This window comes from Pygocentrus nattereri, chromosome 11 (assembly GCF_015220715.1).
Source record: "Pygocentrus nattereri isolate fPygNat1 chromosome 11, fPygNat1.pri, whole genome shotgun sequence".
Classification (NCBI taxonomy): domain Eukaryota; kingdom Metazoa; phylum Chordata; class Actinopteri; order Characiformes; family Serrasalmidae; genus Pygocentrus; species Pygocentrus nattereri.
The window spans coordinates 37195829-37208893 of NC_051221.1; the positions used below are offsets into that span (position 1 = coordinate 37195829).

At 42.7% G+C, this 13065-nt stretch overlaps 1 protein-coding gene across 4 annotated transcripts; it reads left to right on the plus strand.

The window, feature by feature from the left end:
- sinhcaf (SIN3-HDAC complex associated factor) lies at positions 1-5986 on the plus strand. 4 transcript variants are annotated; one of them, XM_017716371.1, is made up of 6 exons: positions 1-140; positions 3210-3337; positions 3802-3901; positions 4021-4144; positions 4484-4634; positions 5399-5986. In XM_017716371.1, the coding sequence occupies exons 2-6, from the start codon at positions 3210-3212 to the stop codon at positions 5652-5654; spliced, it is 759 nt and encodes a 252-aa protein (XP_017571860.1). In that variant the 5' UTR covers positions 1-140; the 3' UTR covers positions 5655-5986. The 4 variants fall into 4 exon arrangements, with proteins under 4 accessions (XP_017571860.1, XP_017571861.1, XP_017571862.1 ...); XM_017716372.2 differs by lacking the exon at positions 1-140 and adding an exon at positions 481-1271; XM_017716373.2 differs by lacking the exon at positions 1-140 and adding an exon at positions 1444-2159.
- The last annotated feature ends 7079 nt before the right edge of the window (positions 5987-13065 follow it).

The following is a 13065-nucleotide window of genomic DNA, read 5'->3' on the forward strand; positions in this document are numbered from 1 at the left end:
CGGAGAGCGAGACGGCGAGGACGAAGAGCGGCGTGCTTTGGCAGTGGCGCATTGTTTTATGACTAACGCGTGGAGCGAGTTCTGTTCTCCGGTTTCCCCGCTTGGTTCACTTCTGTCGCCGTGTGTCCCCGGTAGCCGAGGTAAGAGCGACACTTTCTCTGCGGTAACTGCGCTGTTTTGGCCTGCTGACGACTGTCGGGGCATCTATGGAGTGACAGAGAGGGAGAGGGAGAGGGAGAGGAGCGGGAGCGGGAGCGGGAGCGAGGCCCCCTAAGTAAGTTTAGTGTGACAATGCGGGACCCAGCCGGACTGGACCCGACCGGGCCGCTTCAGTCAGAACGGTCCGGTCCAGTGAGGGAGGCGAAGGAAGGGCACTTCTGGCGTTTGTTTAAAGTGCCGCGCGCTGCTCACGGCGTGCAGTGTGCTCGGCTCTGCGCGTTGGGCACGTGCGCTGCTCGCCATGCCAGTTCAAGGCGCGCGCGTCTCTTGCTGACGGTGGTGCTTGGTGTTTGACACCAGATCGGATCTTCTGAGCTCGAGTTTGGCCTACTGGTGTACTTTTTGGGACGCGTTAGACTGTAAATGTGCGCCGCAGGAGGGTTCTTCGAGAGCTACTTCGTCCCTTTAAATGCACGGTCGGCGGTTTTATCGCGGTGCTCAACTGCGCGCGTTCACCGCGGACAAGAACTCGCCCCACAGACAGCCAGCCGAGGCAGACCCGCACTCATCGGTGTCTGCACGCTGCGGGCAATAAAAGTGCTTTCTAGACCAACTTAGCTCGTTTCTGCTTGTTTGGACTGCAGTGTTGCTGTGGTTGTGTGTGTGTGTGTGTGTGTGTGTGTGTGTGTGTGGTCTCAGGCACCTACGCCTCTGTTGGTGGGTGTGCTTCAAAACAAACCTGCGTTTTCCAGCGCTGGCCGCCTACATTTATAATTCACCAAAGCGGGTCACCTGGACCTGAACATTAATAACAGATCGACTGAAGATCGGCGGTGTGATCGATAAAGCTCCTCTGATTGACGAAGCTGAACTTTGGGTTTAACCGCTAGTTTCTTATTCGGATTTCCCCGGTCCACCTTAAATAGTGCTGCAGAACGTAGCTGCTGCAACCATTTAATGAGTCGCAAGAGTACTACTGCTGCACAGTTTAAGGTGGAGCGGGGCAGTTCGAGTCAGACGCAGACAGATAGGAAGTCAAGTTCAGCCTCGTTTTTATTGTGAACTTATTGGGTTTGACGGGTCTCCTGCGGTTCGGCCACGTTTACTGTTCTGTAAGTTTAGTTTTTCTCGGGTTTTTATGAAACCGCCGTCGGCTTTGACCGGAAAGCAGCGTCCCGAGTTTATGTCCGTGTTAGCGTGTCGCGCCCACAGCGGTTGAGCTGGAGCCGCGCTGACGGGGCAGAGAGAGGCAGGGAGGGAGGGAGGGAGAGCTGCTGTCTGAAGACAAAGAGCAGCGACGTTAGAGGAGCCGCACTGCTCGCTCGCTCAGCGGCCACACAGCTGCACCTCCAGCACTCGGTCCGCGCGGTCCGGACCCGCTCCCCGAGCAGCTGCTGAGGAGACAGAGCGGAGCTGCTGACTCTGAGTCAGGCGGCGAGAACGGGGCTCACGCGCATGCCTCTACAGTTGTGTGTGTACGCGCGCGCCATGCTTCCTCATCGGACGAGGCAGCTCTCCAGTCGCTCTCGTCGACCACGCGATCTGTTTTGGAGCGGTCTGCGCTCACAGCTGCCCGGACGGCAGGCTGGAGCAGCCCGGGCGAATAAAACGAGCTGCTCGGCTGGTCTGCGGCGGTTTATCTGCGGCCGCACGCTCACAGTAGTCGGTGCTGCGCTTCGGTGCCTGTGTGTCTCCTCCCCTCGGAGAAGCGTGGCCATGTTTGAGCTCCGTCAGAGGCGCTTACTCAGGCGGCGGAGGGCACCGAGCGGAGCCAGCACGAGCCTCCGGGAGAAACCGCGCTCTTACTTTATATAACACTCTTATAGAAATGTAATTACAGCGCACGTGGCTTCTGTTTCTCCATTAATAGTTTGGACACCGAGCTTTAATGAAGTGGTACAGTAGCGACCCGCTTTAAGCGCACGATGTTTGGCAGCTGAATCCCGAACAGATGTCCTCCTTCCTCTCTCCCTGCTTATGTAAGCCGAGCTTTAGCCGCAGTGAGTCCAGCTCAGCCTCAGTACAGACTGCCACTGCCTCAGCCCACTGCCTCTCTCGCTCTCTTTCTCTCTCACTGTGCATGTGAAATGATTAACGACGCTGTATAGGAGCCCGGAAAGTCACTAATGTCCACTTTGTCCCACTTAAACTCATAGAAATTAGCTAAATCTGGAGCACTAAGAGTTTCTGCAGGCCTAGGAAGTGATGACCACTACAAATGACCACTGTCCAGTGTTCAGTTCTTTCAGTGTTCAGCTTCTTTTGAAAGAAATGTTGCTTCAGTATGTTTTAACATGCTTCACATATAGTTTAAGTCTTAGACGAGCCCAGATTTACTCTATAAAATACCTAAATATTACTGCGTTGTGTCGGTTCTATCTACTATATTCATTTACATCTTACCTACTTATTGTTGTTGTGACATCCCTATGTAACTAGTGTAACACACCCTATGACTTGAGAGTAGATGACTTGGCTTACCAGCAGAAAATGTGGTATGTCATATACGTGGGACTCACAAAGACCAGGCAGTGAAAGCCTTTATTGCAACATGATACTGACCTCAATCCTCATCCACAAAGAATATGTGTAAAGATGAGTTGTGCACAAAGTGCGAGGTTGGATTTGGACACGTGTGTTGTCAGTCGTTTCTCCGTGAACAGAATGTCTAGGTTGGGTTTATGAACAATATTCAACAGATTCTGTCATTTAAATGCATGAATTACGGTGCTGAAGTAACATTTGGATTGACATGTAGTGCAGTTTAGTTCAGAAAGTTGCTCCATCATTGTTTCCACGGTTTGTGTAACGCTGCCAAGACAAGGCACACCTATAGCGTCCAACTAGATCAAAGAACCAATTGAGACCGAGACATTCCCATCTTAATCCTTTGTCCTGTTGAGCACATCACATGTAAACTGTGTTGTTAGTCAGCTAAATGAGGAGAGAAATGATTTATTATATTGACTTTATTTGAATTTGACTTGTAGTGTTTTATTATCACAACGTCTGCAGTTCCACTGTTATTTATCCCACCTTTGTGTGTCTAGATGTTTGGCTTTCATAAGCCGAAGATGTACCGCAGTCTGGACGGCTGCTGTATCTGCAGGGCAAAGTCTTCCAGCTCGCGCTTCACAGACAGTAAACGCTACGAGAGAGACTTCCAGAGCTGCTTCGGGTGAGCTGGTGGTCCACGTGGACCACCTTCATATCAGTTGTTGTATTATATCAGTCGAAAGCGAGGGAGGACTTTTTGGTAGGTGTTATGAGGATGTTAACTGATGCCAAAATGTACCTGAACTATCTTTGAACTATTAAACATTAGGCAGCTATAATCATTTGCACATGTGTGTGTTTTAAAAAGTGTATAATAAGAACAGCGATGCATTTATTGCTTAGAACATTGTGGAAATCACAAAAGTAATTATTTCATTATAGTCTATAAAAATGTCAAAGCTTGCCATTATTTTAACATAATTAGTCAAAAGTAAAAAAAAAAAAAAGCTATTATTTTGACATGGTCAACGTCTTAAGAAAATGACATTATTTCAAAACACTCAGTCAAAATATTGAGAAAATAACTCACTATTTTGGCATAATGAGCCAAAGTTTTGCAGACATTGTGGTCTGATGTTCCTGCAGGCTTGGCGAAACACGCTCTGGTGAAATTTGCAATGCTTGTGTGCTGCTGGTGAAACGCTGGAAGAAGCTTCCTGTTGGATCCAAAAAGAACTGGAATCATGTAAGCACCAAGAAAGGGACCCCTCATCATTACTGTCTTATAAATATGATTGACCCGCAGCATTTGGGCATTAAATTAAAAAAAAAAAAACGATAACGGAATATCTGGTCTTCCTACAGGTGGTTGATGCGCGAGGCGGACCCAGTCTAAAGATGACGGTGAAGTCTAAGAAAGTGAAGCCTCTCTCCAGGAGAATCAGGCCGAGTCAAATCTGCCGCGTGCAGAACGAACTGAAAAGAAACAGTGAGTAAACATCACTCATGTCTTTTAAACAGTTGCTAGACAGATTTGTGTTCCATTTACAATTAATGTCCCTGAAGACTGTTACGGCAGCGTGTAGACGACTTGAATTGTATAAAACTGGGTCAGAGCGTTTATCTTGCATTTCTAAGTGCATATTTCAGTGTGCTTATTTTTAAATTTCACTCTTAGCATCTTTAAAGATAAGGTTGCTTACATGAGTTATTTCTGACTTTTAAAAAGTTTATTCCGGGGAACGTGTTCATGTGTTTTGGGAAATTTGCTGCATTCGATTTTGCAGTGTGATGTAAAAAAGGGTAAATGAGTTCTTTCTCTGTCAAGACTCTGACGCTCATAGCACCACGTCCAGCGCCAGCCCGGCCCAATCTCCCAGCTACAGCAACCAATCAGACGAGGGCTCTGACTCCGAGCTCACTCCTGGCTCCACCCGATCCCCAGTCTTTTCGTTCCTAGACCTGACCTACTGGAAAAGGTATTTCATTCAGTCATAAATTGAGTTATATGTAGTGATGCACCAGAATGAAAATTCTTGGCTGATAAATTGAAATCAAGGGCACGTTTGCTTTTTTTGCTCCTTCTTGCTAATGAGACCTAACCCCTTAAATTATGAAGACTCATTGGTAGGTCTAGTCTTCCATCACTTTCAGAACTACATAACTTTGGAGTTAGTGAAAAATTAACAGTAGTTAGCAAATAAAAAAGGAGTTCCAGTGTCGAAGTTCATCTGTTGGATGTTCATGTATATTAAAATTCATGAGTCTAAATACTAAAATAGATGTGGTTATTAGTAAATTTGATGGCAGTGTCTGAATTTGACCTGTTCCTTTGAGTGCTTTTGTTCCAGCTAAAGTTAAGTGGATACTTAAATGATAAGTGTTATGTTTTGAAACTTTATTTTAGGCCTACTTAATCATAAAAATGCAAACAGACTTACTTTTTTTGGTCAAAATGTTCAGCAAAAATTCCAGAGCATCACAAATTTTGTTTTCGGCTGTTTTTATTGTTCCATCGCTGAAGAGAGCTGTCACATGTCAGTTATGTGACTTCCGTTGGTTATGCAGCATAAGCTGTAAGCCAGATAGTTTGAAGAGCTGATGCATTAATTTACTGCAAGTTCCTCAAACTGTTTGACTTCACTTTCACTCATTTAGACTGGGTGTACTGAATAGTGTGAATATATCGTTTAATCTGGTGTGAAAGGCAGTTGGCTTATATTGCTGTGTTGACTGTCTTTAGGCAGCGGGTGTGCTGTGGCATTATCTACAAAGGTCGCTTTGGAGAAGTGCTGATTGACCCCCATCTCTATAAGCCCTGCTGTCAGAAGAAACAGGATCGGGAGCAGGAGGAGGAGGAGGATGAGCAGGAGGAAGAGGAGGTGGATCTGGTGAAGGAGGAAGGAACGGCTGATCAGAGCCTGCTGGCCTCTCCACTCCCCCAGCCACTCTCTCCCCCTCTGCCAGTCAAAACGGAGGTCGAGGAGGAAGAGTGGTAGGGACCCTTTAACGGAGAACTGATTCGGCATTCTAAGGAAGCCTTTGAGGGTTTGGGGGCTGATGTCGTCTTCCGGCACTCTTAAAGAACTCCTCTCAGATTGCCTTCAATTCAAGAGCAGCTGGAACCATGTCCAAGTTTTTGATTTAGTTTATTTTGGGGGTGTTGGTGGGGTGGGCATCTGTTGCTGTGTGTCTGCTGATTTGTGTGGTTTTATATACATGTAATATTTTAAGTTGTCTCTCTATTGTTCAAGCCTTCTTTAATAGCCCACAACCCTTAACAGGTGGATAAACTGTTTTCTTATTCTTTCTTCACTTTTCCTTTTGAAAAGTTGTCTGTTCTATTTCCTGATCAGTATGCTGGATCTACATACAGTGTGAAGATGTAGTGAGGGAATAAGAGCTCAGCCAGAAGAAAAGCTTTTAAAAAAAGTCTTTAAGGATTGAGCCATATGGTAATGAAACCTTACCTATTGATTGATCTATCTATCTCACACACACACACACACACACACACACACACACACACACACACACACAAATTAGAATAACTCATTCTATTGCTGTTGGAAGAAAATCTTGTATCTCCAAAATGGTAACTTTTTAGGAGAAGGAAATAACGTACTTCACTTTTAATGAAGTCAATGGAACCAGAATTTTTGCCAAGTAATTTTGGGCCGTTTCTTTTTGTCCATTCATTGTGGAATTTACATACAATGTAAAGAGCAACAGCCATTTCAAAATTGTGAAAAACTGAAAAGCAACAAAAATGGAGATGTAAGGTTTTCTTCTGACAGCAACTTTTATATATATATATATATATATATATATATTTATATATATATATCTCAATATCATATAATTTCTCTCTCTTACTCCTTCTATCCGTGTCTCAGGCTTTGTTTTGTTTCTTTTTTTTTTTTTTCCTGGACTTGGAACTCAGGCTTGAGCACTAATTACAGCGAAAGTTCTCTCTCTTCCGTTCTGACCTCAGACATTGTAGGCCAGTCAGCAAAACTGATCCCAAGTCAGTGTTTTATCACACCCACCCTCACTCAGCATTACGGTGCTGCTAAGACAAGCTAAGCAAGACCAACCAAAAAGATAAAATAATAAATAAAAACTTTGCAAGGTTTTTACAGCCACACTCATGTACTAATGTAAATATATGAAGAGCTGTACATTTTCAGCAATATCCATGTCATGCATGAAAGCAAAGCAAGCCATTGTCCTAAATCTGCATGAGTATTGCATGGCCTTCTACAGAGTTCTGGATTATTTTTTATTTGCTTTAATCTTTTGGGCAGGTTTTGATACAGCTCTAATAAATACACATATATATATATTTTTGTAGAAAAATAACTGAAAATTACAAAAATGATTTTGCTGCAATGTGCTGTTCTAAGATCACATTTTAAAAATTGTGAATGGTCACATTTGAAAATTATAATTTTGAATTAGTTACAAAATTTTATTTATTCATTTCACTGATACTCATTTTCACAAACAGTACCTCCTGTCTTTTTTTCTGTATATGTAAATACTGTACCGAAAACAATGTTTCACGATTTGTTAATGTTTTGTAAGGATTGAAAATATTTTTGGGTCATTTTTGTGTGTAAGTAGATACTTGTTCGTTTTGACTCTTTGGTTGATTTTCTTCAGGGACTTTTTTTTTTTTTTTTTTTTTCCTTCTTCCATTCTATTTCCAATAATACTGGAGGGACCAGTCCCCATAACGGCTTTTCCTTTTCTTTAATGTAAGATTATTTGTGAAATGTTATTTTTAAACCTTGGCCCAGGTTTCTCCTCCCTGTAGATCGGTACCCTGTTAGATCTAGTTAGTTCTGGTAAAATGATCAGTGTTTTTCGTTCTCGACCTGCATGTAATTTTTTTTTTTTTTTTTTTTTTTTTTTTTTGCATTCCAACAGATGGCACTATAGAGTAGACTTCACTCTTAATAATCCTTCAGTGTTGATTTTAGACTATTTTCAATAATAACTCATTTATTCTTGCTTACCAAATGTATAAAATGTTTAACTTTTTTTTTTTTTAAGCAAAACACCTTGGAGCAGTTTTCTTGCCATGGATTGTGTCTAATTTTGGACTAAATTGGAAACTAATGGGAACTCCCTGTTGGACATTCTTTTTAGTCTACACTTAGGCTTAATGTGGGCCAGGAAACGAAACACAAACACTCAGTTACATCAGTACTTGTGCTCTCTCTCTGCTTCTCAACTGACATATGTTCTGTGTTTTTTTTTTCCGTTTGTAAGTCTGCGTTTTGATTGGTGTTGGCAGCTCTGTTGGCTTGGACGTTGATGTATTACATAATGACATGGTGATCTTTCCACTTTCAGCCGTCATGGTGTGTACACGGAGCTCTAATTCTCTACAAATCTGTTCTCTACATCTACAGTCGTCTGTCACAGTGTACTACTTCATTAATTGTAAATACTTTAAGATGGTGAACTGAACGGTTATATTCTTTGTGTATTATTTATTTCATATTTATTTGCAATACTTTTTTTTTTTTTCTTTTTCCCCATTGTTTTTTGATGGCAGCAGCAGTTTTCCATTGTAACACAGCTCATGACTTTACACAGATTTCACATTTCAACCTCATCCCAGTATGAAGCAGCTCTGATATTTTAATGTTTTTTGCAAATGCAAGTAATATGCTGAATACAACTGTTTTATTTATATATATATATATATATATATATATATATATATATATATATATATATATATAATTTTTTTTTCTTTCAGGTAAAATCAGGCCCAATACGTACCTGTTATTTTCCTTCAGCGTAGTCCCTTAGTTGTACTCTACAGGCATGTATGGTAGCTATGCACTTTGTATTGACCTTATTAGAGATATATGAAGCAGGTTTTGTATTTTTTTACATACTCTACTTTTTACTAGTTCTTCAATAAATGTAGCTTGTGATGTTATTGTTTGTTATGATTGTGTATCAGACACAATGCTGACCGTCCCCTCAATATGTGGACGTTTATAGTCCATGGTACACACTAGAATGTGATGGGGCATTTGACAATGTCAGAAGTGACCAGTCCTCATTTATGCTCCCATACGTTTAAGAGGAGCCTGAGAGGTTGTGAGAGAGCATCCTTAGCAGAGATTAATCAGGGCAAATGTGAGTGTTTGGTCAAAGGCTGAGTGAGAGTTGGTATGGACGAGGGCGGGACTAAAAGCTCTAAAGTACTAGAGAATTTCTCAGCAATAAAAACTATGAGGGTGTCCTGGAAATGCCGTGAGTCTTGTTTAAATGCAATCAGAGGTCACTGCAGTGGTGCTGCACATCGAATGAGTTGGTAGAAAATAACAGCTGCTTCTGTGTTGTGGTGCTGACTGTCTGCATGGGGACCTGAGGCTGGCTTTCTTAAGGAAAAAAAAGTATAAACTAATGTTTTAAAACTTGCAAAGATGTTCAATACAGTTCTCAAGAAAAAAAAATAAGTTCTCAAATATTCTTAAGATGATCTTAATTCTTACGTAGGCTACTTTCCATTTTACCATGAACGATGCAAGATGGTTAGAATTTGTACTAACTAATTTGATCTGCTCAGAAGCCAGCAAAATAGAGGAAAAACATCAAAGCAAGGGTTTAAACATTTTTAGCAAACAATAACTAGTGGAAATGGTGGAAGAATCAGCCAACAAGGGGGGGGAAAAAATCCTAGGAAAATATGTTAAATGTGCGATGATGGACAAAGATGAGTAGAAGGGTATCTTAAGCAGATAGTTAAGAAAAAAAAATTAATTTAAAAAATGGCATTTTTAAAAACTTATTTGAAGAATAACAATTTTCTGTACCTTTTTTCTTAAGAATGAAGTTGGGAGAATGCATTGAAGGAGATTTTCTTTAGACACTTTCATAAATCCAGTCTGAGCTCTTTTTAGTGTTTTCAATTTACAGGTCTAGAGTACAAGCCGTGTCTTAATAGGCTTCAGCAGGCTTGATCATGTGGATCATTACACTATACAAATATCAGAGACTCGCTTAATTCATCTAATTTCCTGTCAAAACAGTTGTTTTCATTTTTCAGGACACATTTCTGAGGTGATTAGATATCAGAGAATCCACACACTTAAAGAAGGCGAAAGTCAAAGGAAAATAAGTGAAGTTTCCAAAACTGGCGTTCAAAATGGAGCTCCTGACAACCGTGCAGGAGCTGGTAGACACCAAAATCACCACTCTGACAGCACTTAAAGCTTTCATCTTTGGTAGAGACGAGAAAATCAAGCTCCACTCTTCCATCAGATCTGAAAAAATCCATAGCTGTTTCTGTCCATCATTGCACGAGCATGAGATCAACTCAGCACTACAAATCTGAAAGGATGTGAAGCTGTCAGGAGGCCATTACTGAGAAAAGGAAACAGACAAAAAAAAGAACAAAAGAAGCTACTGGTGTTTTCAGATCAATGGACTGACCACCCCAGAGTCCAGATCCTCAACTTCACTGATTGTGTTTGGGAGTTCGTGGATCACGAGAAGCAGAGAATGCAACCAACCAAGACTGAACTTCATAGGAGTGGAAAAATATCCCAGCAGATTTCTTTGATCACCCTGATGCCTCCTGAGTGAAAGCCGTAATAAAGGCAAAGAATGGACACAAGTAATTAAATAATTCGGTTGTAGAAGACTATAAACCTATTTATAAACCTATTTAACTCACTCAGATAAACATTAATAATAGATTAAGAGGCCCTTATTAGTCCCACAATGGGGAAATTTCAACTCCGCATTTAACCCATCCGTGAAGTGAAACACCACATACACTCTAGTGAGCACACTTGCCCGGAGCGGTGGGCAGCCCAATCCGCAGCGCCCGGGGAGCAGTTGGGGGTTAGGCGTCTTGCTCAAGGACACCTCAGTCATGTGCTGTTGGCTCTGGGGATCGAACCGGCGACCTTCCGGTCATGAGGCTGGTTCCCTAACCTCCAGCCCACGACTGCCCCCATAGAATACATGCAAGCAACATTAATGCAGTCAATAGTGATTTGGTGTATGTTAATGTGTTCACTTAACCTTTGGCAAACCTCCCCTCATGGCAGCCTGGTATTAATTGCAATTAACATCCAATACTTGGGTTGACCACTCAGTGCTTCAGTGGATTTGAACACACTTGAAGGCCCTGAGCATTCTGAAGGCCTCTGTTCTCTAAACCATTTAAAAAGATATCAGCATCATACTGAACTGTATGGAGAACTGTATGGAGTCTGTTATTTCTGAACCTTTTTGCTACTGTTTATAGATAACAGCTGAGATTCCTTAATAAATCAACATGGATTGAGGCAAGCATGTGATAGTGCAGCCACACTTTGCCTTCGGCAGATAGTATGTGTGATGTGCTATGTCAGGGGGATCTACACCCACCATAGATAATATTAGATGAGTTACCGACATGCCCCGATGTTCAGTAACATAGCACATCACATATACAGCTCACAAACATTACTGTCCTTTCATACTCAGTGTGCTGGCTCATACAGCAGTGCGCTGGCCTGGAAACAAATCAAAGAGAAACCAAAGACACGAAGCCCATCAAGACGGAAAAAAAAAAATCAGGATTATGGAAGTTGATGAAGACAACACCCAAAGGTGTTCTATTGGGTTGAGGTCAGGACTCTGTGCAGGCCAGTCAAGTTCTTCCACACCAAACTGGCTCATCCGTGTCTTTATGGACCTGCTTTGTGTACTGGTGTGCTGTCATGTTGGAACAGGAAGGGGTCGTCCCCAAACCATTCCCACAAAGTAGGGAGCATGAAATTGTTCAAAATCTCTTGGAGCTGAAGCATTAAGAGTTCCTTCCACTGGAACTAAGGGGCCGAGCCCAACTCCTGAAAAACAATCCCACACCATGATCCCCCCTCCACCAAACTTTACACTTGGTACAGTGCAGTCAGACAAGTATCGTTGTCCTGGCAACCGCCAAACCTAGACTCGTCCATCGGATTGCCAGACGGAGAAGCGTGATTGGTTACTCCAGAGAACACGTCTCCACTGCTCTAGAGTCCAGTGGCGGTGCTTTACACCACTGCATTCCACGCTTTGCATTGCATTTGGTGATGTAAGGCTTGAATGCAGCTGCTCAGCCATGGAAACCCATTCCATGAAGCTCTCTACGCTGTTCTTGAGCTGATCTGAAGGCCACATGAAGTTTGGAGGTCTGTAGTGATTGACTCTGCAGAAAGATGGTGACCTCTGCGCCCTAAACGCCTCAGCATCTGCTGACCCCGCTCTATTATTTTACATGGCCGACCACTTTGTATCTGAGTTGCTGTCGTTCCCAATCGCTTCCACTTTGTTATAATCCCACTGACAGTTGACTGTGGAATATTTAGTAGTGAGGAAATTTCACGACTGGACTGGTTGCACCAGCTGGCGTCCGATCGCGGTACCACGCTGGAATTCACTGAGCTCCTGAGAGCGACCCATTCTTTCACTAATGTCTGTAGAAGCAGTCTGCAGGCCTAGGGGCTCGGCTTTATACACCTGTATTTTATAAAAGTGATTAGAAGTGTACGGAAGTGATTGGAACACCTTAATTCAATGATTTGGATAGGCGAGTGAATACCTCTGGAAATATAGTGTCCAAGGTCTATCCTGCCTTAAGACCGATGACCACAGGGATAGGCTCCAGCACCCCCCGCGACCCAGAAGGAGAAGTGGTTTAGAAGAAGTGTAGTATCTCATAATTATGACTTACTTTCTCATGAGTATGATTGTGTTCTATAATAAAAAACTTAGTACCTCATAATTGTGACTTTATTATAGTTATGATTGTCTCATAATTATGGCATAACATCTCATAACTGACTTACTTTCTCATTAGCATCTCATAATTATGAGAACATTTCTTTATAATGAGACACTAAGTCATTATTATGACATGCTGTATGTTTTTTTTTTCTTGGCAGAAACTCTCTCTCTCTGTTGTTCCCTCTCTCTCTCTGTCTGTCTGTTGCTCTCTCTCTCTCTCACTCTATCTCTCTGTCTGTTGCTCTCTCTCTCTCTCTCTCTCGCTCGCTCTCTCTCTCTCTCTCTCTCTCTGTTGCTCTCTCTCTCTGTCTGTTGCTCTCTCTCTCTCTCGCGCTCTCTCTCTGTTGCTCTCTCTCTCTCTTTCTCTCTCTCTGTCTGTTGCTCTCTCTCTCTCTCGCGCTCTCTCTCTGTTGCTCTCTCTCTCTCTTTCTCTCTCTCTGTCTGTTGCTCTCTCTCTCTCTCTCGCTCGCTCTCTGTTGCTCTCTCTCTCTCCTTCTCTCTCTCTCTGTCTGTTGCTCTCTCTCTCTCTCTGTTGCTCTCTCTCTCTCTCCTTCTCTCTCTCTCTGTCTGTTGCTCCCTCTCTCTCTCTCTGTTGCTCTCTCTCTCTCTGTTGCTCCC

Coding starts and splice junctions, on each gene's coding strand:
- sinhcaf (XM_017716371.1), top strand. CDS start 3,210: ATGTTTGGCTTTCATAAGCCGAAGATGTACCGCAGTCTGGACGGCTGC. Junction 4,145..4,483: donor GAACGAACTGAAAAGAAACA/GTGAGTAAACAT, acceptor TTCTCTGTCAAG/ACTCTGACGCTCATAGCACC. Junction 4,635..5,398: donor GACCTGACCTACTGGAAAAG/GTATTTCATTCA, acceptor GACTGTCTTTAG/GCAGCGGGTGTGCTGTGGCA.